Source organism: Symphalangus syndactylus, chromosome 13 (assembly GCF_028878055.3).
Source record: "Symphalangus syndactylus isolate Jambi chromosome 13, NHGRI_mSymSyn1-v2.1_pri, whole genome shotgun sequence".
Classification (NCBI taxonomy): Eukaryota; Metazoa; Chordata; class Mammalia; order Primates; family Hylobatidae; genus Symphalangus; species Symphalangus syndactylus.
The window spans coordinates 119,508,950-119,536,222 of NC_072435.2; the positions used below are offsets into that span (position 1 = coordinate 119,508,950).

The following is a 27,273-nucleotide window of genomic DNA, read 5'->3' on the forward strand; positions in this document are numbered from 1 at the left end:
AGGCAAAGAACAGGGTGTGGAAGGGAGACCGAGAAGCAAGTACTTACTGACTGAATTGAAATCCACTCAGGCGAACATTTTATTTCCTGGCCACCACTTTCATCTCCTGACTGTTTCCCTTAATCTTCCTAAGGTGTCCTTAATTTCAAAAGGGAACAGCCCTACCCCAGATCTGATATCCGTTGATATCAGATAGCTAATACCAGCTCAGCCCCATAAGGCAGTTGCAAAGTCATGGAGAAACTCCTGAGTGACAGGCGAGGGTGCAGGTAAGATGCAGGGCGGTTCCTGGTTCCTGGAGCCACTTCTGCAGTTGTACCCATTCGCCTGATGGATGCCGCGCTGAGCTGTGAGTAGCACCCAAAACAGTTGCAGGCGCAGCAGGCTCCTACATTTGTAACAGGTAGATGTTTTCCTTCCGGTTAGTACTCAAGCCAAGACACTTATCACACTTCAGTCTTACAGGTTTGAGCAAACGTACTAATCACTATGAAGGTTCCAGTTTCAATAAGCGCCTCTACCTCCAGTCATAGAGTGTACCTGGGATCCTTTTTAACTGAATGTTAGTGAAAGGAGAAGAAAGTGCTGTTCATCTTTTTCCAGAAGGAAATAAAACTAAGGTTGCCGTGATGAGCTCTTGTGTGGTGCTAGGTTTTCAGTGTGTCTTCAGCCTGAGTTTCCTACTGACTTTGTGGTGACCAGATGGGATGAGTTAGTAACCCTTGCAAGGGAAAGGGGGGCAGGTGGTGACTTCCGTGGTGACAGCTAGTGGGAAGTACCTGGAAAAGAAAGGTCATTCAGCTGATGGGGAGGACTCCCTGAAGGGAAAGTTCTCCCTTTTGTTACAGTTCTCAGTCTAAGAACAGGTTTCCTCTTTAGTCCTTCAGCTGAAGGGGGAGTATCAATGGGTGTGAATATCAGGACAAACAGCACCAGGTCTCCTCTGCCGGTTTTACTAGGTTAAATATGCCTTGAACTGAATCTACATTAAAATGTACCTTATTCCATTAGCCTTGAATTAGGGTGCTGCCCTAAAAGGGAAAAAAAAAACCCAAATTTGTAAAAGAAACCACACAATAGAAAAAAAAGTTAATATGGCTGGGTGCCGTGGCTCACGCCTGTAATCCCAGCACTTTGGGAGGCCAAGGCAGGCGGATCATGAGGCCAAGAGTTCGAGACCATCCTGGCCAACATGGTGAAACCCTGTCTTTACCAAAAATACAAAAATTAGCTGGGCATGGTGGGGCGTGCCTGTAGTCCTAGCTACTCTCAGAAGGCTGAGGCAGGAGGATCACTTGAACCCGGGAGGCAGAGGTTGCAGTGAGCTGATCGCACCACTGCACTCCAGCCTGGCAACAGAGCGAGACTCCATCTCAAAAAAAAAAAAACAAAAAAGCAAAAAAAGTTAATATATGTAAGCTGGTGATGGTGGTGTATGTATGTGAAATCCATGTTTGTATTATTGCCACAGAAATTTACCTCTTTATAAATAAAGATTCTACTATTTGTAGAAACATCATGTCCATTTAAAGTACTATTTGATATTGAAGGAAGAAAATGAAAGCTGAGAAGTAGTATCCTGTGACAGCTTTAGACACAGAACTTCCTTTCCAACAAGTTCCATAGAACTAGATTGTGTCTGAATCATTAGTAACTTGGAAGTGGTTACTTTTAGTTTGACCTCCAGAAATGAATGAGAAGGTGACAAACAGAAGTGAAATTAGAATTTTTACCTTTCTTCTGGCTCTTTTAAAAAAATCCCCAAAAAATGAAGAAGAACTGAGTGTTTGGGGTAGAAACTTATCAGATTGAGCAGTTTCGTGTCAAGTTGTATCTTAACTGTTTCTTGAGAGTGCCCAGTACAAATCCTGGATGGAATAAAGATAAATTTTGTGTCTTAAATGGCTTTCCACATGAATGATTACTGTAAATTTTTAAAGTATGAAAGTAATAGATGACCATTGTGAGAAATGTGGAAAACATAAGAATAGTAACATACCTTGCATGATCCCAACGCCTAGAAATTAACTTTAACTTTTTGGCTAATACTGGACGATCAACAGTTCTCTAATAATGTTTAAAAATGCCCATATGTGTGTATTTTTATATAATTTGAACCACACTGAAAACATCCTAATCTGCTTTACATAGAAATCATGACTAACTTCCTAATTTTCTTAAATGTTCTTTTACAACTTTTAAAAATTGTTTTAAACTTTGTATTATAAGAAGTAGAGGGAAGAGTACAGTATACCTCCATGTACCCATAAATGTAAACTTAGTTTTTTCTCACTTCCCAGATGAGATCATTTTGATGCAAATCCAAGATATATAATTTAACTTTTCAACAAGTATCTCTAAAAGATGAATTTTTTCTTTTTTTTTTTTTTTGAGATAGAGTCTCATTCTGTTGCCCAGGTTGGAGTGCAGTGGCGCCATCTCGGCTCACTGCAACCTCTGCCTCCCAGGTTCAAGTGATTCTCATGCCTCAGCCTCCTGAGCAGCTGAGATTACAGGCGCATGCCACCACACCTGGCTAATTTTTGTATTTTTAGTAGAGATGGGGTTTCACCATGTTGGCCAGGCTGGTCTCGAACTCCTGACCTCAAGTCATCCGCCCACCTCGGCCCCCCAGAGTGCTGGGATTACAAGCATGAGCCACCAGGCCTGGCCTAGAAGATAAAAAATTATTACCAACATTGTACCTGAAAAGTTAAATAACATTTCTTAATATAATATAATCAAATACCTGGTCATTTTTATACAACTTTATTGAGGTGTATCATAGAGTTTACCCATGATTTTTAGAAAGTTTATGGAGGCTGGGTGCAGCGGCTCACACCTGTTAGGCCGGCACTTTGGGAGGCTGAAGTGAGCAGATCACTTGAGCCCAGCAGTTTGAGACCAGCCTGAGCAACATGGCGAAACCCCATCTCTACCCAAAATACAAAAATTGTCTGGGTGTGGTGGCACATGCCTTTAATCCCAGCTACTTGGGAGGCTGAGGCAGGAGGATCGCTTGAACCTGGGAGGCAGAGGTTGCTGTGAGCTGAGATCGTGACACTGGACTTCAGCCTGGGTGACAGTGAGACCCTGTCTCAAAAAAAAAAAAAAAAAAAGTTTATGGAGTCATGCATCCATTGCCACAATTGTTTTAGAACATTCCATCACCCCAGAAGATCCTTAATGCTCATTTACAGTTAATCCTTATTCCTACCCCCGCCCCCCCAGCACCCACTAATCTGCTCGCTACCTCTAGGGTTGTCTTTTCTGCACATTCCATGTAAGTGGAATCACACATGTGGCTTCTTGTGTCTGGCTGCTTTCACTTAGTATGAAAGTCATCCAGGGTGAGCGTGGTGGTTTACGCCTGTAATCCCAGCATTTTGGAAGGCCAAGGTGGGCGAATCATCTGAGGTCAGGAGTTTGAGACTAGCCTGGCCAACATGGTGAAACCCCATCTCTACTAAAAATACTAAACTAAAAATTAGCCTGGTGTGGTGGTACTTGGCCGTAATCCCAGCTACTTGGGAGGCTGAGGCAGGAGAATTGCTTGAACCTGGAAGGCGAAGGTTGCAGTGAGCCAAGATCCTGCCACTGCGTTCCAGCCTGGGCAACAGAGCGAAACTGTCTCAAAAAAAAAAAAAAAAGGAAAAAAGAAAAAGAGAAAGTCATCCCTGTTGTTGCATGGGTCAGTAGTTCATTCCTTTTTATTGCTAAGTAGCATTCCATCGTGTGGATATAGACTGTAATTTCTTTTCTTTTCTTTCTTTCTTTTTTTTTTTTTTTTGAGACAGGCTCTTGCGCTGTCACCCAGGCTAGAGTGCAGTGGTGTGATCACTGCTCACTGCAAACTTGACCTCCTGGGCTCAAGCAGTCCTCCTGCCACAGCCTTCTGAGCAACTGGGACCACAGGCGTGCACCACCAGGCCTGCCTAATTTTTTATTTTTTGTAGAGATGTTGTCTCACCATGTTGCCCAGGCTGCCCTCAAACTACTGGCCTCAAGTAGTCCTCCCACCTCAGCATCCCAAATTGCTGGGATTATCAACGCGAGTTGCTGTGCCTGGCTATAATTTCTTTAACTACGTTACTGTAATTTCTTGAACCAGTTTTCTATTGTTGGATTTTTGGGTTATCATTTTTTCTTTTTCCCTGAGATTGATGTCATAGATAGATTTTTATCTGTTTCCATAGCTTTTTCCTTAGGTTAAATTTTCTTCATGGGGTATTGCTGGGCACATAATCATTTTCAGGATTTTTCTTTTTTTGAGACAGGGTCTCCCTGTGTCACCTGGGCTGGATTGCAGTGGTGCGATCTCGGCTCCATCCAACCTCTGCCTCTCGGGCTCAAGCAATTCCCGTGCCTCAGCCTTCCAAGTAGCTGGGATTACTCAGGTGCGCCACCACGCCCGGCTAATTTTTTTTTTTTTTTTTTTTTGAGATAGTGTCTTGCCCTGTTGCCCAGGTTGGAGTGCAATGGCACGATCTTGGCTCACTGCAACCTCTGCCTCCCGGGTTCAAGCGATTTTTCCACCTCAGCCTCCCAAGTAGCTGGGATTACAGGTACCTGCCATCATGCTTGGCTAATTTTTGTGTTTTCGTAGAGGTGGGATTTCACCATGTTGGCCAGGCTGGTCTTGAACTCCTGACCTCAAGTGATCCGCCCACCTCATCCTCCCAAAGTGCTGGGATTACAGGTGTGAGCTACCGCCCCGCCTAATTTTTGTATTTTTAGCAGGGTTGGGGTTTCACCGTGTTGGCCCGGCTGGATTTTCAGGCTTTTTTGGTAACAGTTGACAAATTGCTCTCCAGAAAAGTATCAGTTTATAGTTTCATTCAATAGTATACAAGAGTGTACATCCCCCAAACTTTGGTGATGTTTTATTTTTTACATAAAAGTATTTTTAAATTTTAGAAATTTAAACCATATTTTTCATCCTTTTCTCAGCTCAACCAGAACGTAAGTTCTTTCCAAAGAAAATTCGTTGGTGAGGTGAAGAGGTGTGAAGAGCTAGAGCGAATATTGGGTAAGTTTGTTTTCTGATTTAATAACTTAAATAATTATCTTTATATAGGCAAACCTTGTTCGGTTTAAAAATATTGGAAAATATAGACAAGCAGAAAGGAAAAAAAGAAGTATTCTCATTCAGAAGTAATCACGGTTATGTGTAGGCATGTATTATTTTTCTGTATTTTTTATTCATCTATAAAAGTAAAAATTTACAAACATAACGGCCTGGTTATTTTGTTGTTACCCTTGTTTTTTACTTAACACTGCTTACTATACTATAACATCTTTTCGTGTCAGTAGACATAGGTATTTACCCATCATCGTTTTTGATGACAGCATAGTATTTGATTGTATTAATATTAATGTGCCATGGCTTATTTAACCAATCCCTTATAGTTTATTATAACTTAAAAACATTGTACATGTTAATAAGTTACTTAATTTAAAATTTTATCAAGGAACAAGGGAGGCGGGAAATGGCAGATAGATTGGTTGACAATAATTTCCTTTTTCTCAGGGCTTCCTTTGCCAGTGCGTTAGATCAGTGCTGATTGTTAACCATTTCAACTCAGTAGCCCAGGGCCACTTCTTTTATCTCTAAAATCTTTATCATCTTAGCCTGATACTAGTCATTATCAAATCAAGCCTTGAGGTTCTCACTGAAGTGGAGGGAAATGACAGACAGTCAACTGAAGGACAAAGCTTGTTTTTTTTTTTTTTTGAGATGGAGTCTTGCTTTGTCACCTAGGCTGGAGTGCAGTAGCATGATCTCGGCTCACTGCAGACTCCGCCTCCTGGGTTCCAGTGATTCTCCTGCTTCAGCTGCCCTAGTAGCTGGGACTATAGGTGCGTGCCACCACACCCGGCTAATTTTTGTATTTTTAGTAGAGACGGGGTTTTACCAGGTTGGCCAGGCTGGTCTTGAATTCCTTGTTAGGGACAAACCGCCCCAAAAAAGCTTCCTGGTACTGCCAACACTTCCCCCAAACCTCTCTGTGCTGCCCACCCCTCCCCCTGAGCCCCTTTACATTTCTAAGCCCTTATCTAGGCGCCCCGGTGAAGCCAGCAAACTTCACTTATCAGACCTTCCTGCGATAAGCAAAACACAATTACAAACCATCCGGACCGCACAGGGGGAGGTTGTGGGAAGCCTAAACAAACTTTGCCTACAGCCTCCTGTAAGTTCCTTCATCTGGCTGCTACCGTAAAGGTCACAAGGTGATGCATGGCAAAGTTAACCAACAAACGACCCCAGGGTCTCTCTCCCCCGTATTAACCCCTCATTTTGTAAGTTCAGGGCTGCCTCCTCTGTGGTGGAGCAGCCGGCAGGTTCAATAAACTTACTCACCTGACTTTGGGTCTATTCTTCCTTTCTCTCTGCTGACCTTACACTCCTGACCTCAGGTGATCCGCTGGTTTCAGCCTCCCAAAGGTCTGGGATTACAGGTGTGAGCCACCACGCCCGGCCTATTTTTTTAAAGTGGGGATTTTTAAGAGTAACAGGAAATTTTAGTCATCTGAAATCTAGTCCTATTCATATTGCTTGAGGTCCTAGTTATTGACTCATGTATGTTAGTGGCACCATATTCCTGTCTTTGCAACCTGGGTGAGTCATTGGATAGATGGTGTATTCAGAATGAGGTTTTTAAAGGCAGGGCAAATGTGATAACACATTAGGTATATCCAGGACTTCCTGTAGCTTAAACTGTTTCAAGAGAATGCAGGGCTGGGCATGATGGCTCACGCCTGTAATTCTAGCACTTTGGGAGGCCAAGGTGGGAGGATCACCTGAGTCCAGGAGTTTGAGACCAGTCTGGGCAACATACTGAGACCCTTTCTCCACAAAAAATAAAATTAGCCAGGCATGGTGACATGTGCCTGTAGTCTTAGCTACTTGGGAGGCTGAGGTGGGAGAATTGCTTGAGCCCAGGAGTTTGAGGTTATCGTGGGCCAGGATGACACACCACCGTACTCCAGCCTGGGCAGCAGAGTATGACCCCATAAGAATGCAGACTTAAAACAGTGAAAAAGGACCTGTCAAGGAAATTTAGGTGTACGCCAGGCATGGTGGTGCACATGCCTATAGTCTCAGTTACTCTGAAGGTAGAGGCGGGAGGCTCTCTTGAGCCCAGGAGTTCAAGGCTAGCCTGGGCAACATAGTGAGACCCCTGTGTCTTAAAAAAAAAAAAAAGAATAAATTGAAGTATAAATTGGTTAAAACAATTTGCATTCATTTCTAGAAACCTCTTAGACGCAGTGCTTCCTTTGCTATCTTGGTAAGACAGTTTCTTTTCTGTTTCTTTTTGTTTTTCCTCCTTACTTCTTTACCTGCCTCTCTCTCTCTGTAAACCAGTTAGTAACACTTCTAAATATTAGGCCTGATAATGACTAACAGATATTGTGACTTTTAGCCTAAGGAAAGGGATGCTTCATGGAATTGAGAACATAAACCAAATAAAGTAGTTAATTTTGGCTTGTGTACTATTAGTTTCATGAATCTAGGGTTTGTTTTTTTTTTTTTTTTTTTTAAATGACTGAAACAAGAAACATCTAAAACCACAGCTTCTGGAAGAACCACTTGTTCTTGCCAGTCTTGTTCCACTCTTTGAACTTGACCTTGGCCTTCCATTGGGCCTTGCATTTAAGAGCAGGGTCTCTGAAGACCTGATGGTTTTGTCCAAGGGGATCGCCACAGGGTACTTTGTGGGCATGAGGTCATTATAGTTATAAAGCTTCACAAAAGACTTGACCTTTGACCTCTTGGTAATCTTCTTGCCCATGGCAGCTGTCACTGTGGGAATAATGGTCTATTTTAGCCACCAGAGCATGGCTGCAGGGGTAGTCTGAGGTGACATCATCAGTTTTCTTCATGAGGATTGGCTTTGTGTCCAGAGTAGTGTCCGGCCACGACTGGCACCATTTTCCCAGGTTTCATGAACTTGCCCATTTCTAGGGCTGCCCTGATACTAGCCCCCCAGGCTGCAGATGGCAGCAACTGCATAACCCAGCCAGGCTTCTGAATCTAGTTTTTAATTTCAGTGGTGAAGCAGTGCAGGTTGTCCTCAGCCATAGCCTCAGGGCTGACTGGGAGCTGCAAGAGAGCTTGGCTGTTGGTGCTGGGTGGGTTTCCTGGTAGTGGTTGTGATTTTCTTGTTGGACTGATGGATGCCCTTTTCTTTCTGAGGGCATCTGCGAGAAATCATGTTGCCAGCTCCCGTAGGGGCTATTGTAGGGCTAACACTTGGGTAATTCCTGCACTTCCAGGTGCGCCCCTAACCTCTGCTTCATTCTGCAGATGTAGAGATGGCTGTGACTCAAAAGTTCTTTAACTAGAATATTAGAAATGAAAAAAATGGGGTCGAATTTCAGAAAAGGTTTATCCAGGTTGTTGTTCATTGTATTTATTTATTTTTTAAGTCACTAAGAAATAGAAGAGGTTGTTGCTTATTTTGTCACTGCATGCAGATCTCTCTAGGCAGCATTATTTTTGGAAACAAGGTTGCAAAAAGTGACCAATAAGTCAGTTGGAACAAGCAAGATTTTTGTGCATTTAGACATTGATTTTTAGATGGCTTGGGAAAGGTTGGGCTTCAAAATGTTTCTGACTGAAATGTCTTATAGTGCGTTTTAGTATCTAATTGTTTAACTTTTATTTTCACAGTGTATTTGGTACAGGAAATTAATAGAGCTGATATTCCCCTTCCTGAAGGAGAGGCCAGCCCTCCTGCGCCACCCCTAAAACAGGTTCTAGAAATGCAGGTAACTTGCTTTTGACGAAGCTGTTTGCAGCCATTGATCTCAGGGGCTGCTTGCTTACTTATTTCATGTTGTCTAATGCTTTTCTGCCTTTCTTCTCAAAACCATGGAAGATGGTGATCTCTCTAGGCAGAGAGATTAAAGACCGCTATTATGATTAACCCTCAGTAATAGATTATCTGTGATAAATTTTAACAGTAATTCCGTTTTCTTTTACAGTGTAAGGCATATGCTTCCTTTCCAGGTGGTGGTGAACAGAGGCAACAAGAATCAGGCTATCAAGCCTGGTTCATGATCCTGTACTGTTTCAGAAAGCTCATCCCAGGGTCACCCATGCCTTAGCTGCCTCTTCTTGTGCAAGGAATTGAGGCTTCGGTGGTGTGCTTTCACAGTCCTCCCACATTTACCCTGGCCCTTCCCCTCTAAATTTTGGAAGCTGGTATGCAGTCTGTGGGTTGTCTCGGGTGGGCAGCAAGCAGCGTTCTGTCACCCTGAGTTCCCTGGCTGGTGTGCTGGGGATACACGTGTCCCCAGTGAGAACACTCACCTGTGCTGTTTATTAGTATCCTCCATGAATTCGTTCCTCACCCTGTGAAGTAGGCTGGAGCTCTTAATAACTCTTCTAAAACAATTATCATTGTGTAACTGAAGCCATTCAGTTGAGGGCTCCTCGGTTTGTTTAGCTGGGAGGAAGTCTTTCAGCACTTGGTGCAGGAGACTCCAGAGAGAACTCTCCAACCAGATGAGTAACAGCAGTCATCTGGCTTGGCCTGTTCGATGGGTCGCTTGTGATGTAATTACAAACATAGTGATGACTGTGTGCAGTGCTTGTAAGGCAAAGCAGAAGTAATGAATGTAGTATGTTAAGTGATTTGTTTGAATACAAGTTTTCATTGACTCAGTGATTTACTTTACAGGTTTTTGCTTCTGTTATTTTAATACTTAAGTATTTTTAAGGATGTTTAGAATGTAACTAATTATTAAAGATTTTCATGAATTTTTTTTTTTTTTTGAGGCAGAGTCTTGCTCTGTCGCCCAGGCTAGAGTGCGTGCAGTGGTGCGATCTCGGCTCACTGCAGCCTCTGCCTCCTGGGTTCAAGTGATTCTCCTGCCTCAGCCTCCCAAGTAGCTGGGATTATAGGCACGTGCCACCATGCCCGGCTAATTTTTGTATTTTTAGTAGAGACGGGGTTTTACCATCTTGACCAGGCTGGTCTTGAACTCCCGACCTCGTGATCCACCCGCCTTGGCCTCCCAAAGTGCTGGGATTACAGGTGTGAGCCACCACACCTGGCCGATTCTCATGAATTTTTATCCTCAATTAATTGTGTAAATGTGAGTGCATAGAAACTCATATGCTAGAGACTAGGAAAATAAGTTAGAAAAGATTACCTAAATATATTCTGTGTTGCAAAAAAAGGAAATGTAGACTTAAAGAGGAAGAGTCTTTGATGTGTGATATGAATAAGCAAAGGAAATCTGAGAAATGACAGCACCTGTGGTTAGAGACGAGGGCCATTCTTGGGGGTCTCATGCTCATCACAGCCTCCGGAATGTTTTAGCTCATATGTGGCGTGAACTTCACAGAAATTACCTGAATTAATATGAAACAATAAATGGGCCTATTTATTTATTTACTTTGAGAAGGAGTCTTGCTCTGTCGCCCAAGCTGGAGTGCAGTGACACGATCTTGGCTCACTGCAACCTCCATCTCCTGGGTTCATGTGATTCTCCTGCCTCAGCCTCCTGAGTAGCTGGGATTATAGGCACATGCCACCATGCCCAGCTAATTTTTTTGTATTTTTAGTAGAGACAGGGAGGCCAAGGCAGGTGGATTACCTGAGGTCAAGAGTTCAAGACCAGCCTGGCCAACATGGTGAAACCTTGTCTCTACTAAAAATACAAAAAAAATTAGCTGGGCGTGGTAGTGTGCACCTGTAGTCCCAGCTACTCGGGGAGGCTGAGGCAGGAGAATCGCTTGAACCCAGGAGATGGAGGTTGCAGTGAGCCGAGATCGTGCCACTGCACTCCAGCCTGGGCGACAGAGGGAGACTCCATCTCAAAAAAAAAAAAAGAAAAGAAAAAAAACAAAACAAAAAAACCCCACTGTATTTGGTATATTGCATGAAGATGATTGGAATCACACTTGGAACTAATTACTACTCTCTTAAGTAACCATTATTTTGTTTTAGGAGCAGTTGCAGAAGCTCGAGGTTGAACTGAGAGAAGTCACTAAGAACAAGGAGAAACTGAGGAAAAACTTGCTGGAACTGATAGAGTATACTCACATGCTGAGAGTGACAAAGACCTTTGTGAAACGCAACGTTGAGGTACTGAACAGCTCATGAGGAAATACAGTTCTTTTATAAAAATCTCATTCCCATAGACTGTGTATTTTGCTATTAGTTCATATAGATACATTGCTTTTTTTAAGAGATTAAATTTATTTATTTATTTAATTTTATGTTTTGTTTTTGAGACGGAATTTTGCTCTTGTTGCCCAGGCTAGAGTGCAGTGGCACAATCTCAGCTCACTGCACCCTCTGCCTTCTGGGTTCAAGAGATTGTCCTGCCTCAGCCTCTCAGGTAGCTGGGATTACAGGCGCCCGCCCCACGCCTGTAATTTTTTGTATTTTTAGTAGAGATGGGGTTTCACCATGTTGGCCAGGCTGGTATCAAACTCCTGACCCAGTTGATCCGCCTTCCTCGGCCTCCCAAAGTGCTGGGATTAGAGGAGTGAGCCACTGCGCCCAGACTTAAGAGATTAAATTTAAACCTTGGTTTTATTTTTCAGTTGGATTATATGACTTTAAATAAAGTTTTAAGAGCCATTTCCTGTGTTGGTTGTTTTTAGCAATTACAATACTAAATATTTATAAAATGGTTTAGTTTGTGGTTGAAAAAGATTTTTATGAGCATGGGAAAAAAATTGAATGTAGGATGTTGAACTCTAAAATTTAGTTTTTCCAAATTGCTAAGTAAAGGAAGTAAAAGAATAATCTATAATTTCTAAGACTAGGTCAGACGCAGTGGCTTACGCCTGTAATCCCAGCACTTTGGGAGGCCAAAGCTGGAGGATGGCTTGAGCCCAGGAGTTCAAGACCAGCCTGAACATAGAATTAATATGAGACCTTGTCTATACAAAAAATAAAAAATTAGCTGAGTGTGGTGGTGCAAACTTCTAGTCCTAGCTACCAAGGAGGCTGAGGTGAGAGGATCATTTGAGCCCAGAAGTTTGAGGCTGCAGTGAGCTATGATTGTGCCACTGCACTCCAGCCTGGACAACAGAGTGAGACCCTGTACCCTGTATCTAAAAAAAAAAAAAAAAATTATAAGAATAAAGAATAGTCCATGTAGTAGCACCTTATGGAGCTAAGTATAGAAGAGACAAGTGCATCTGTTCAAAACTTAGTTTCACTTGATATAATAGTGACCTTTGATAAAGTTACTCTATCTTGGATGAAGGCAATGAACTAAATTATAACTGTCTTTTATGTAAATGTCTTCAAGTGGCTTACAAATAAAGGATGGGGAAGTTATCTTTTCATTTATGAGAATTGAGTTATAGATCTAAGTTACCTTAGAAGTCTTTGCACCCAGATCTAAGTAGTTAGTTAGGATGCCCTACACTTGTTTGAAAATTTGACATGAGAAATAAAGTGTCACTTTTAATGAGACACATTTGGTTTCATATGTTTATTTCTAGTTTGAACCCACTTATGAAGAATTCCCTTCCTTAGAGAGCGATTCTCTGTTGGATTACAGCTGTATGCAGAGACTGGGAGCAAAACTGGGGTAGGTGACAAGGCCTGGGGTGTCAGGCTTCATACTGCCCTTCTTGTAAAAGGCAGATGAGCTCCATAGAGGGGATGAATGGAGACCATTTTAAAGCCTAGGGTTGAATGAAAGATAGTGTTTAAGAAAACACTGTACTCCTATACTTGTTGAGCTGAATTACTCAGCTGTATTGACTTTTTTACTCAATACAATGGAAACTTCTTGTGGTAAATGAGCTAGAAAGAAACAACATTTATGTGATTCAGTGTTACTTCTATAAGCCTAAAACAATTGGTCATTCAGGCATCAAATCCTGTCTAGTAGAAACTTGGTGGCTAAACCGAGTTGGTTAGTTTTTTTTATTAATCATACTTTAAAGATCTCCTGCTGCTGTTTATTCTTTCTGCCTACTGAAACTAATGGTAATTTGTTTCCTCGTGCGATTTGTGATTTTTAAAATTATTATGAACTCATATTTCACAGTTTCTGATCTGAAAGAATTCAGTGATATTTAGTTTGAGGATGTTTTCCTCCAGAGAGAATTTGTTTTGACATTTGTCAGGTACCTGGGAGTGCTCTGTCAACCTGAAATCATTTATAGTTTTCTTAGCATTGGGATTTTTTGTTGATTTGTTTTTTGACTGTGCCAGGAATGTGAATTTAAGCCTCAAACCTGAGTGAATTTTAACCTGTGGTTATAAATTCTTAGGGAAGACTTCTCCCTCTGTCTAGAACCAAAACGGAAATAAACAAGTTTACATGCAGGCTCCAGGCTCCTTTGCAAGGTAGATTTTTTTCTGGTCCACCCCTTCACTGAAGGTATGGCTCTTGTGCATGGAGCAGTCCCAGCTGGAGAGGGGAGTCAGTTGTATCTGCTCACCTTATCTAGACCCAGTGCCTGGCTCCTGCATCCCATGCTGGCCTTAAACTCAAGGCCTTAAGATATGGGGTTCAGTGTAATAATCAGGACAGCTGTGAGGTCCTGTTTTCCCTTTGGATTCCAAGAATTTCTCTCTTTTTTTTTTTTTTTTTTTTTTTTGAGACAGAGTCTTGTTCTGTCGCCCAGTCTAGAGTGCAGTGGCGCTTTAGCAACCTCCGCCTCCCAGGTTCAAGCAATTCTCCTGCCTCAGCCTCCCGAGTAGCTGGGATTACAGGTGCCCACCACCACGCCTGGCTAATTTTAGTATTTTTAGTAGAGACAGGGTTTCACCATCTTGGCCAGGCTGTCTTGAACTCCTGACCTTGTGATCCACCCGTCTCGGCCTCCCAAAGTGCTGGGATTACAGGCATGAGCCACTGCGCCCGGCCAAGAATTTCTCTTTATTACAAGCTCATCTGTACCTTTAAAAAGAAGTTTCAAAAATATTCTGCCTAGCACCTGAGATGTTTTGCAGTTGGAGGGCTCTCAGGATGTCTTCACCACTTGGTAGAAATGAAGTCTTCATCACTCTTAATGTAGTTTGATAACATTTATTGCTTTCAGTTGACTACAGGTTGACTTTATTGTCTGACAGATTTGTGTCTGGCCTAATTAACCAAGGAAAAGTGGAAGCATTTGAAAAAATGTTGTGGAGAGTCTGCAAAGGGTACACCATTATGTCCTATGCAGAACTGGATGAATCTCTCGAAGACCCTGAAACAGTGAGTAAATGTCACCATCACCTTTTAGCAATGACGGACTAACAGCAGAGTTGGAGATATGGTAGAAAGAATGTTTTTCTCCTGAACCATTTGATAATAAGTTGTTAACCTGATGCCTTATCTCTTCAACCATGTATAGTGTATATAGTTCCTGAAATCAGGGACATTGTCTTATATTGCCATCACATGACCATCAGTCAGGAAATGAATGTAGATACATTACTACGTCCTGAACCTTGAATCTCATTCAGGTTTCGCCAGTTGTCCTAGTATTGTCAAAGCAAAGAATGTAATTTAGCATCGCGTGTTGGATTTAGTTGTTGTGTCTCTCTCTTTTTTTAAACTTTGTTTCTTTTTTTCTTAAGGAGAGGGGGTCTCGCTGTGTTGCCCAGGCTGGTCTCAAACTCCTGGCCTCAAGCGATCCTCCCACGTAGGCCTCTCAAAGCCTCGCAAAGTGTTGGGATTACAGGTGTGAGCCTTGTCACCTGGCTTTTTTTTTTTTTTTTTTTTTAACTTTTTATTTTTGATAGAGATGGGGATCTTACTATGCTGCCCAGACTGGTCTTGAGCCGTCCTCCTGCCTTGGCCTCCCAAAATGTTGGGGTTACAGGCATGAGCCACCGTGCCAGGCCTGTCCTGTCTCTCTGATCTCCTTCATTCTGGGACAGTTTCTCAGACTTTCCTTGGCTTTTGTGACTTGACATTTTAAAATACTGCAAGGTTTTTTGGTAGCCTGTCTCTGGGTTTGGGTTTCTCAGGTGTCTTCTCATGATTTGACTAAGGTCATGTGTCTCTGGCAGGAGCGTTGCTGAAGTGAGGCTGCGTTCTTCTCATTGTGCCATCAGGTGCCACACATTTCTGTTTGCTCCATTACTGGTCATGGTTGCTCTGATCTCTTGATTAATTCCATTACTGGTTGTGGTCATTCTGATCACTTGATTAGTTCCATTACTGGTTGTGGTCATTCTGATCACTTGATTAATTCCATTACTGGTCGTGGTTGCCTTGATCACTTGATTAGTTCCATTACTGGTCATAGTCGCTCTGATCACTTGATTAGCTCCATTACTGGTCATGGTCGCTCTCATCACTTGATTAGCTCCATTACTGGTCGTGGTCACTGTGATCACTTGATTAGCTCCATTACTGGTCATGGTCACTGTGATCACTTGATTAGCTCCATTACTGGTCGTGGTCACTGTGATCACTTGATTAGTTCCATTACTGGTCATGGTCGCTCTGATCACTTGATTAAGGCACTTCTCTTTAGACTGCGCTGTGAAGTTACTCTTTTTTTGTGTTTGAAACTGTAAATATCCCATTCTTCATCAGGTTTTCAGCTTCCTCGTTTACTTCCTATTTTATTTGATGGGTTCCTGTTCCTTTAATTATTTATTTTGATATTCACATTCTCCTAGATTTGGCCAGTTGGAATCCATTCAGGCTGGCTTTTATATCCATTTTACACGTTCGCATCACTTTTTGAGCACTTGTTTGTACAACAGGATGTCCAGATGCATGTTGCAATTCCTCTCACACAGCTCTGGAATCAACTGTTTCTTCAAGGAGGCTGTTTTTTTTTTTTTTTTTTTTTTTTTACTGCAAATCTTGGTATTTTGAAGCCAAGATGGGCTTCTGGGTGTGCCCATTGTTACTGAGGGGTTGCTTTTCCTTAGCTGTGTCAGAGTAGCTTGGGGACACACACAAAAGCACATGCACACGTACATTTACAGCTGTGGGCCAGTTACTCTCCCCCAACCCCATCCATCCCCATGTACATACCTAACAGCTGTGGGGCTGAATGGTTCAGAAGGGAGGGTGGAGGCAGCGGGGAGAGACAGAGTCATAATCACCCTTAGGATATCTGTTTTTTAAACTTCAAAGTAAAAATAACTGTTGCTTTAAATGAGGATGAACTGCTGATCCACTAAAGGTGGAAAAGGAACTTGGTTTTCTTAATTTTGAGGAAAGGTTGTTATTTTTTTTCTAGGTTGGCCTCAGGAATTTTGGCTAAGATTAATATACATCTCATAGTAGTTTTGACACAAAAAGAGAAATTTGGCTGTGATTGATTGATTGATTGATTTTTACTTTTTTAGACGGAGTCTCACCCTGTCGCCCAGGCTGGAGTGCAGTGGCATGATCTCAGCTTACTGCAATCTCTGCCTCCAGGGTTCAAGCAATTCTCCTGTCTCAGCCTCTCGAGTAGCTGGACTATGTAGGCGCAGACCACCACATCTGGCGAATTTTTTTATTTTTAGTAGAGACGGGGTTTCACCATATTGAAACACCATCAGGAGTTAGGTCTTGAACTCCTGACCTCAGGTGATCCACCCGCCTCGGCCTCTCAAAGTGCTGGGATTACAGGCATGAGCCACTGTGCCCAGCCTGTGATTTATTTTTGATTTTCTAAAATAAAAATCTAATCCATTTGAAATCTAATCAGTTAAGCCCTTCATTAACCACACACCTGTAATATTTTCTACTTTTTTGTGGCTTTTGTAACTGCCAGTGACCATCTGTTAATTATCCTTCACTTGTGACCTTGATGACTTTTCTGTTTCAAGCTGATGATTAAAACTAAGATCAAAACTGTTCTGAAGTAGCATTTACATATTTTTTGAGTTTTTTCTTTATTAAGAGAAAATATCAGTAATTTTCATGCAGAGCATTTACTCAAGTTAAAAAAATTTTTTAATAGAATTTGTAAGTTCTCTTGTGCCTCTGCAACCTCCACCTCCCGGGTTCAAGTGATTCTTCTGCCTCAGCCTCCCAAGTAGCTGGGACTACAGGTGCACACCACCACTCCTGGCTAATTTTTGTATTTTTAATGGAGACGGGATTTTACCATGTTGGCTAGGCTGGCCTTGAACTCCTGACCTCAAGCAATTGCCCGCCTTGGTCTCAAAGTGCTGCGATTATAGGCGTGAGCCACCATGCCTGGCCTCTTATGCCAAATTTTTATGGAGTATGTTAAAGGGCAGTGAACATCTGTGAAGGAATACAGAGAATGGATAGATGTGTATCTTGAAAATACAATCCCCGTCCCCACGGTTATAAAGAAAATGCATGTCCATTATAGAAAATTGGGAACAATGTAGAAAACAAGAATAAAAAGAAGTCCCTCACAGTCTCCTATTCTGAGCCACTGTTAACATGCCAAGTGTGTTCTCTCAGTCTTTTTCTGGGTAAGATAGGGGTATTTTATCTGGTAACTTTTACTCAGGTTCTAGGATTTGTTTATACTGTCAGGTTTAGTGTCTTTCGGGTTCAATGTCTGACCCTCTTGAAGTCATTACAGACCTTAGAGACTATTTTTAGCCATTTTCCCCCATTGGTGTTTCTAAGTGCTGACCATTCTCTCTGCATCAAAGCTAGACATGGGCGCTTTCTTCGGTTGTATAGATTGTGTTTTTCTGTTGTGTGTGTGGCATTTCTTCTGCCTTGTGCCTTAAGTGGTTGTGTTCCTTGACACACTACTATGTTGCCCAGGCTGGTCTTGAACTTCTGGGCTCAAACGATCCTCCTGCCTCTGCCCAGCAAAGTGTTGGGATTACAGGCCCGGGCTCAAACGATCCTCCTGCCTTGGCCTCGTGAAGTGTTGGGATTACCATTCCCAGGCTCTTTTTCCTGGTTCTAACTCTTTTCTGACAGTGTGAAGTCGGCTTCCATTATCCTCAGTGTGTCTAGTGGGTTGCTCAGTTAACTGACTTATTTATTCATTGTATTCATTCTCCCAGCCACATCCTCCATCTCCTCCTCCTGCCATCCCCTCCCTCCCACCACCGCCTGCCTATGCTGTGCTGTAGCTCCCCAGTCGGTGCACCTGTTCCCTGGGCCCAGGGCTCAATTTTTGGACAGCTTCTCTCTTCTTTCTGCCTTTAAGGATCTCACATAATTTTATGATTTTAAATACCATGCCCCACGTGTATATATCCCTAGCTTGGACCTGTCCCCAGAATACTAGACTTTTATGTCTGTCTACTCCGTATCTCCTTTTAAGTATCTGGAAGACTGTTTCTGCTTTTGTCTAAAACTGAACATCTGATCTTTCTTCCCAGACCTGCCCTTCCAGACCCATTGATCTCACTGCGCAGACTGAAAGCCCTGGGTTTCTCCCCACTCTTCTCTGTTTCTCGTGTCTCACTTGAATCCCTCAGCAGATCTGGTGGCCATGTCTTCTAAACAGAGAGTCTGGCCGCCTCTCCTTGCTCTACCTCCCTCCTGGTCCAGGTCTCGTCCCGCACCTGCCTCGCCTGGCTGGGCCCCTGCTCCTGCCTCTGCCTTAGCCTGGTCTCTTCTCTTGGCATCCAGAATGATCCACAGGAAACCACAGTCAGATCATTTCATTCCTGTACTCAAGACCCTCCAGGGGCTTCCTGTTTTCCTCAGCAAAAGCCCTGTGGAGCCGCACAATGGGCCTGTGGCCGTCATCATTTCTCTGAGCTGTGTTACTATGTCCCTCCCCAGCGGTGCTGGCCTCCTCGAGTCTCCTGACTGTGCTTCTGTGTGTACTCCTCTGCTTGGAAGTCTCTTCTCCCAGTGGACATGGGGCTTGCGTCCTCGCATCCTGCATATTTTTTTTTTCCATTTACCCTGACTTGAAGCTCACCTGCTCGTCTTTATGCTCAGATGTCACCTTCTCGGGGAGATCTTCCTTGCCCATCCTATGTGAGATCACAGTGCCCAAGCTCACCCTCCCTCCCTCCCATCTCCTCATCCTGCGTCTGTTCTTTATAGCACTTACCTCTACCTGGCGTACTTTCTTTGTTTCTTTCGCTGTCAAGTTGAATATAAGTTTAAGTTCCTTTCCCCTCCCAGGTCAGGGATTTTTGTCAGTTTTCTTCACTGCTGTATCCCTAGCACCTATAATAGTGCCTGTTCAGTTTTTATAGAATTCTGTTTTGTTGGATACTTGTAAATACAGGGTGATTCTTATTTACAGTAGTTATGCTTCATAAAGTCACTGAGGGCTGAGCATGGTGGCTCATGCCTGTAATCTCAGCACTTTCGGAGGCCGAGGCAGGTGGATCACCTGAGGCCAGGAGTTCGAGACCAGCCTGACCAACAAGGAGAAACCCCCATCTCTACTAAAAATACAAAATTAGCTGAGTGTGGTGGCGCATGCCTGTAATCCCAACTACTCGGGAGGCGGAGGCATGAGAATTGCTTGAACCCAGGAGGTGGAGGTTGCGGTGGGCCGAGATTGTGCCATTGCATTCTGGCCTGGGTAACAAGAGAGAGACTCTGTCTCAAAAAAAAAAAAAAGTCACTGAAATCTCTGAATTATCAACTATGGAAAAACTCACTGCTCCTAGGGGAAGTACAGGAGTTGAGTCATTTACATTGAGCTCCCAGCCAGCAGCTCTGTGACTCGAGCCTGAACGAAGTGTCCCTAACACACGCCACATCTCCGTCAGGCACATCACAGCTGTCTGGTGCTCAGGACACCAGACTGCACCTCAGCCCTACACTCGGGGCCGTTTATACCGTGAAATCACCAAAAAAAGCACAGAAGTGTGAAAAACATGACACCAAACAGACTCTGAAAAGGACACTTGGTGATAGTCTGAGAGCAGAGATGGGAAGGGAGGGCGTCACCTTGTTGGACTTTACCTGGGAACGTGGGTGTCGGGTGCCTAAAATTTTTGGCTGCTCTGCACGTGACTGGAAGTGCTCTGTGGATTGGTTTGGGGCTGTTATTACAAGTAGGTGAATTTGTAATTACAGAATCCTCAAATAAGGAGGATTGACTGTATTGAATGAGTGAATGAATGAACGCTTTGACAGTGATTGAGCTGCCGAAGTTATAGAAGTTTATACACGCAGAGGTAACACTTATCCTTATTCATTCTTTGTAGGGGGAAGTCATAAAATGGTATGTCTTTTTAATATCCTTTTGGGGAGAGCAGATTGGCCACAAGGTTAAGAAGATATGTGATTGGTAAGGAAAAGAAACATTTCATTTCATTTATGTCTTTATATTAAATCACCTCTAGTTTTCCTTCAACATCCCTCTGGAGTCAGAAATAGAGTGGCTGCTAGTTTTTGTTATATGATTTCTTTGCTGCACTGCCAAGTTCTTAAGCATTTAATTTGTCATTTCTCTTACCAATGCATTACTTAAGATAATTTAAAAGTAGAGACTGTGTTAATAATATTCCTAGAATGGACTTTTTCCCTTGGGGATCAGGGCTTCAGATTGGTTGAAAAAGGAATGAAGTTTTTATATGTTGTGACTTCATGTTGCTTTGAGCTACCCGTCAGGCTTACCTGTCATCACTGAGCATGTGGCACCTCTTCTGTCCTGGGTACCCTGGGGCAGGGGTGTGGCGTGTGGCGTGTGGTGAGGAGGGGGCACTCAGGGGCCTGTCTGGATGCAGAGCCTCCCTGTGTTGCTCTCTCACTGGACTCACTTGGACAAGTGACCAAGCCTCAGTTTCTTCATCTGTAAAAAGGGAGAGTGATTGCTTTCTTACAGGTCTTTTAGGACTAAATGAGATGATCAGGTAAAAGATGTCAGTTCGGCATAAGCCATCAGTAATTTTGAGTTGTGGTACAACAATAATCTGTGACTTACTCCTGTCAGCAAATGGGAACATAAGCAAAAGCCAAACAAAGTCAGAAAACTCAAAAGAACACCCCTTTGCTTTCTTCCACCCATGGAGAACTCAGCTTGCCTTGTTTCTTGCAGGGTGGAGTGGGGGTTTGGGCGTTTTCTGTTTACTAGAATTAGGTTCTCAATTGGTGGAATAGAAAGTAATGTCAGGTGTCACCTGGATAAACCTTTTATTTTCATAGATAGATATTTGTTTTACTGCAGATTAAAAAACTATACTCAGCTCAGCAAACCCATGATTTCACAGATATTGTTGCTTAGGATAAGGCTAGAATAGGTATTTAATTTTTCAAAGGCAGAACTTAAAGAAAAATAAAGGTATGGTGTTAACATATAAAGGTGGTCCGGGAATGGCTGCAGTTTGGGGACACAGCTCGGAATTCCCCTGTGCAGTCTGGGCGCCGAGTGGCCGAGTGGCCCTGAGAGGAGCCAGGGAGACTGCGGACCCTGTCAAAGGCAATTGCTAGGAAGCCAGAGCTCTTTTCTCCTTTTGTTTGTGTGTGTGTGTGTGTGTGTGTGTCTGTGTGTGTCTGTTGTGTGTCTGTGTGTGTCTTTGTGTTTGTGTTTAAACCTGTTCAGTGATTCCCAGCCCAAGGGTATTGTTGAATTTTAGGAAGCTGGAATTGGGAATGAGCTGCCAGGAATCACTGAGGGCAAGAGTGGAATTTGGATCCAAGAGGGAGTTTGCCAAATTTGTCTCACTCAGCAGGTGCTTGTTGAGCATCTGTATGCACGGCCCGACCAAGGGCGAATGCCTGCATCTGCACCCGTGTCTCCCAAACGGCTGCTTTCATTCCGTTTTGCCAGAAGATGTGCCAGGGAGGTGAACGTGTTTAGTTCTAGTGCTGACAGATGTGAGAGCATTTTCAACTCTGTCTTCCAGCTACCACTGCCACGTGTACCCCTATCCAAACACAGCCGAGGAGCGGAGGGAGATCCAGGAGGGGCTGAACACTCGCATCCAAGATCTCTACACTGTGAGTAAGCTGGAAGTGGATGCCTCTTTATCTGAGGGCTGTCAAACATTTACACATATATTTTCTCTCTTTTTTTAGCATAGATAATATTGGTCGTAGACAAATCAAGATGTTCTAGTGAGACTGGAACGTTGCTTCCCTGCCTCCTTCCCATGGAAGTTTTATTTCAGCAACCTGTTAGGAACCTGAGTAGTAATGACAAGGCTTTAAAAAAGATTCTGTGGTCACCTTTGGTATGTTGGATGGTAATTCTTTTTTCTTTTTGAGACAGGGTCTCCGTCTGTCGTCCAGGCTTGGAGTGCAGTGGTATAATCTCAACTCACTGCAACCTCTGCCTCCTGGGTTCAAGCGATTCTCCTGCTTCAGCCTCCCAAGTAGCTGGGATTACAGTCACGCGCCACCACGCCCGGCCAATTTTTGTATTTTTAGTAGAGACAGAGTTTCATCATGTTGCCCAGGCTGGTCTAAAATTCCTGACCTCAAATGATCCGCCCACCTCAGCCTCCTAAAGTGCTGGGATTACAGGTGTGAGCCACCATGCTCAGCCTGGATTGTAATTCTTTTTTTTTTTTTTTAAGGTGGAATCATGCTCTGTTGCCAGGCTGGAGTGCAGTGGTGTGATCATCACAGCTCACTGCAATCTCTGCTTCCCAGGTTCAAGCAATTCTCCTGCCTCAGCCTCCCAAGTAGCTGGGATTACAGGCATGCGCCAGCACACCCTGCTAATTTTTTTGTATTTTTAGTAGAGACGGGGTTTCACCACGTTCGCCAGGTTGGTCTCGATCTCCTGACCTCGTGATCCACCCGCCTCGGCCTCCCAGAGTGCTGGGATTACAGGCATGAGACACTGCCCCCAGTCTGGATTGTAATTCTTGATCACAAAAGACAAGCCAGCTCCAGTTAACATGGTGAGGGCATTATTTTACCAGTAGGATTTAAATTCATTTTTCTCTTGATGACAGTGAGGGTTCTTGTTGGCATGAAGTGTCCTTCTGACTCAGTTAAGCGAGAGGATTTCTTGGTAGGATGGGATGGGCGTTGGTGGCTCACAGGGTTGACGGGGCAAGGCCAAGCTTGGGAATGGGTAGGAACCCAGGGAGCTTGCTGGACCCTGGTAGGCCATCACGCTGCTGCAGTGACGATGACGTCTAACCATTTCCTGTGCCCTGGGGTCATGTTCTCCAGAGGCAACCTCCCAAAAGAGGGCATCTGATTGATTGAGCTTAGATTTTTCTGTCCACCTCCGAGTGGTACTAGGGGCAGGGAGAAGGAAGGAATGGCTCCCTTAGCTGCCACCAGGATAGGCAGGTGCCTGGAATGATCCTCTGTCAATGTGGAGAAAGTCCTCTAACGGAAGTCGGGTGCCAGGTGGACAAAAACAAAAACATGCCCACTCCACTGAAAGCCCCTGTTGTTCTTCCCCAGGTACTGCACAAAACCGAGGACTATTTGAGGCAAGTGCTATGTAAAGCCGCCGAGTCTGTCTACAGCCGTGTGATCCAGGTGAAGAAAATGAAGGCCATTTATCACATGCTGAACATGTGCAGCTTTGACGTGACCAACAAGTGCCTCATTGCTGAGGTCTGGTGTCCTGAGGCGGATCTGCAGGACCTGCGCCGGGCACTGGAGGAGGGCTCGGTAAGGCTGCCTTCCTCTCCTCTGCCAGGAACAGAAGAGAGACTGATGGAACCGATAAATTCAGAGAAAAAAAGGAAGTGAGAATTTCGTAGAGTAATGAGAATGCAGTGTGTTGACTCTTCTTTTGTTTTTTTTAAATATTAATTAAAAAAAATTAAAATAGAGATGGGGTTTTGCTGTGTTGCCCGGGCTGGTCTCAAACTCCTGGCCCCAAGTGATCCTCCTGCCTCAGCCTCCCAAAGTGCTGGGATTACAGGTGTGAGCCACTGCGCCCAGCCTTGGCTCTGTTTTTGAACTGAAATTATGGTGAGCTGGTCATTCAAAGCTGTATGTGAGTACATGTGTTTTTAAATTGCTCTTTTGAGTAAGTAATTCATTCACATGGTTTAAAAGTGAAAAGAAATAAAAGAATATGAAAGACAGTGCAGTGGCTTCCTCCCACCCCATAGCCTTACTTGTCCACTTCCTCCACTCAAAGATAATCATTACTTCAGTTCTGTTATTTATTTGAGTTTCTTAACCGTAGATAAGCAGATAGGAGTAGATATTATTTTTCTTTCTTTTTCTTCACAAAAGGGCACTATTCATACTATTCTTTTCACTTAATAAAACTTCTGTATTTTTCTTATAACTATTTAATATTCTGTTGTGTGCATACCATGGTTTATTTAACTAGTTTTCTGGTCATTTAGGTAGTTTCCGCTTTTACAAATAGCACTATGATCTCAAATCTATTTGTAGGATAAATTCCCAGAAATGGAATTACTGGACCGATTTTGATGGATGTTGTCAGCTATTGTATTTCTCTCATTATGAGTGAAGGGGGGAATACCTTTTTTTTTGTTTAAGAGCCTTTTGGCTGGGCGCGGTGACTCACGCCTGTAATCCCAGCACTTTGGGAGGCCGAGGTGGTGGATCACGAGGTCAGGAGTTTGAGACCAGCCTGACCAACCTGGTGAAACCCCATTTCTACTAAAAATACAAAATTAGCTCGACGTGGTGGCACATGCCTGTAGTCCCAGCTACTTGGGAGGCTGAGGCAGGAGAATCGCTTGAGGTGGAGGTTGTGGTGAGCCAAGATGGCGCCATTGCACTCCAGCCTGGGCAACAAGAGCAAAACTTTGTCTCAAAAAAAAAAAAAAAAAAAGAGCCTTTTGAATTTTCTTTTTTTTTGTGAACTATCTGTTCATATTCTGTAGCCATTTTCTATCGTATGTTGGCCTTTTTCTTTCTTTCTTTTTTTTTTTTTTTTTTTTTGAGACGGAGTCTCGCTCTGTCGCCCAGGCTGGAGTGCAGTGCCGCGATCTCGGCTCACTGCAAGCTCCGCCTCCCGGGTTCACGCCATTCTCTTGCCTCAGCCTCTCGGAGTAGCTGGGACTACAGGCACCCGCCACCACGCCTGGCTAATTTTTTGTGTTTTTAGTAGAGACGGGGTTTCACCGTGGTCTCGATCTCCTGACCTCGTGATCCGCCCGCCTCGGCCTCCCAAAGTGCTGGGATTACAAGCGTGAGCCACTGCACCTGGCCAATATGTTGGCCTTTTTCTTACCAATTTCTGTTGGCTCCTGGTCTGTGACACCAGTAAGAATATTTCCCCCAGTTTGTCCCTCGTCTTTTGACTTGGGATGTTTCTGTTTGTTTATTTGTTTGTTTGTTTTGGCCATGCAGAAGTTTTTTGTTAAATATAGTTGAACTTATCCATCTTTGCTCTTACACCTTCCAGATTTTGAATCACAGGCTTTTCCCACTGCAAGGTTATAGTGTAATTCTTCCATGTTCCTGTGAGGTTTTTCTTCTACATTAAACTCAGTTTTTGGTCATGGAAAGAACAGGTTTACATATTTCAAGTGACAGTTAAGGGAACACCTTTTTCATGAGTTTTTTGGTTATGTAACCTTGTCTCATTACATAATTCTGTGATGATACAAATGTAAAATATAACGTTCATTATGACATAAACATGAAATACCCAGTGCTGAGAAAGACAGCAACACATAAATAGTATTTTGTTATTTAGAGTAGGAACCACCTATTTGAGAGATAAACACAGATGATTCTTCTTTTACTGAGGTGACGTCAGTTTGAGGGGCATGACTAGTACTCCTGTCATATGTGGTGTGTGTGCTGCTTTGTAACTTTCAAGGGGGCTGCATTCGATTCAGATTGAGCCCGTGGTGCTGCTTCTGCTGCCTCCTGCATGCACACGCACTGGGGTCTCTTGAGAGCTGCGTATTAAGGTCTCAGTGACCACGTGTCCACCTCCCGCTGCATAGCTGTTCTTTGCTCCGCTTGTGGGCACCGACTCTTGGTTTCCCATCAAGGGTACTGAGCTCTCAGCCCACCTCTTACTCCTCATAGTCCCTGTCTCCGCTTTCCTCATCTGTCCTGTCCTGTGTTATTTTTCTCCATAAGTAGGTGACTGAGACATTCTCCAGTGTTGGTGAAAGCTGGCTCATCACCTGCATCCCCACACCTCTTCACAGTTGCCTTGGTAGTCAGCTTGTGTCTGCAGGATGCCTTTTTTTTCTGTCACCAAGATTGAATTTGATCAGGCACACAGGGGTCTCACATGTAGAACTCCGCCAGGCTGTGCCAGGCGGAAGCGGGGAATCCCAGCCTCCAGCGTGCAGATCCCAGTTCTTGGGTTCATGTCTCTCTAGTCACTTGGCTGCCTGAAGCTCATTCCCTAGAGAAGCCTCAGAGAGGCTTGCAAGAATCATGTTCTCTGAATTCTCAAGTTGATCACAATGGCTGTCTGCTGCTTTTTATAATTGGGAGTGAGTTTTTCTGGAAATAAAATTCCAGGCTCATTTTTTACCCCCTTGAGTATCTTACACATGTTCCTCCATCTTGTTCTGGCACCTTGCTCCCAACAGAAAGCCTGATGTTAATCTAATTTTCTTTTCCTTGTAATTCATGTGCGTTTTTAGTTTAGTTTTTTGTTTTGTTTTGTCTAGAAAAAGAAATATCTTTTCTTTTTCTTTAAAGACCAGTGATTTTCAGCCTGGGCAACATGGTTAAACCGCATCTCTACAAAAAACTCAAAAGTTAGCTGGATGTGGTGATGCACCTGTAATCTCAGCTACTCTGGAGGCTGGGGTGGGAGGTTCGCTAGAGCCTGGGAGGTTGAGGCTGCATTGCACTCCAGCCCGATCAACAGAGCCAGATGTCGTCTCAAAAACAAACAAACAAACAGTGATTTTACAGAATGTGTGTCTCTCTCACTCTCTTTTTTTTTTTTTTTTTTGGAGATAGAGTCTGGCTCTTTCGCCCAGGCAGGAGTACAGTGGCATGATACTGGCTCACTCTGCAACCTCTGCCTCCCAGGTTCAAGTGATTCTCATGCCTCAGCCTCCCAAGTAGCTGGGACTAGAGGTCTGCACTACCATGCCTGGCTAATTTTTATGTGTGTATTTTTAGTAGAGACGGGGTTTCATAATGTTGGCCAGGCTGGTCTCGAACTCCTGACCTCAAGTGATCCACCTGCCTTGACCTCCCAAAATGCTGGGATTACAGGCGTGAGCCATCGTGCCTGGCCCAGAATGTGTCTCTTAATGTGGTCTTTCTGTATGTTCTTTCAATATGTAGTCTTTGGCGGTGGTTTTGTTAATTTCATAAACGTTCTCCTGAATTATAGTTTTTGGTATTTGCTCTACTGTCTTGCTTTGGTTTTCTTCTTTTAGGACCTCCTGTCATCTTTCAGTGGAACCTTCTTTGCTTATCTTCAGTATCTGTCATTTTCCTTTGAATCCTTTTTGTCTTTCGTTACTTCTTTTTGATTTGTAGGATTTTCCCTCTTCGCGCCTTCTGTTTCTCTTATGGCAGTATGAGGAAGGGTTCTTCACGTCTGTG

The 27,273-nt window shown here is 43.6% G+C and overlaps 1 protein-coding gene and 1 pseudogene across 2 annotated transcripts in view; one reads left to right on the forward strand and one right to left on the reverse strand.

The window, feature by feature from the left end:
- The window catches only part of ATP6V0A2 (ATPase H+ transporting V0 subunit a2), a 50,032-nt gene that overhangs the window by 1,379 nt on the left and 21,380 nt on the right, over positions 1-27,273 (forward strand). For both annotated transcript variants that reach the window (XM_055237975.2, XM_055237976.2), the window contains exons 2-9: positions 4,951-5,029; positions 8,675-8,772; positions 10,962-11,099; positions 12,476-12,564; positions 14,061-14,187; positions 20,049-20,131; positions 21,690-21,783; positions 23,209-23,421. In XM_055237975.2, the coding sequence (XP_055093950.1) occupies positions 4,951-5,029; positions 8,675-8,772; positions 10,962-11,099; positions 12,476-12,564; positions 14,061-14,187; positions 20,049-20,131; positions 21,690-21,783; positions 23,209-23,421 (921 nt within the window). The remainder of the gene's footprint in view (positions 1-4,950; positions 5,030-8,674; positions 8,773-10,961; positions 11,100-12,475; positions 12,565-14,060; positions 14,188-20,048; positions 20,132-21,689; positions 21,784-23,208; positions 23,422-27,273) is intronic.
- Positions 7,518-7,960, reverse strand: LOC129460344 (large ribosomal subunit protein eL27-like; annotated as a pseudogene).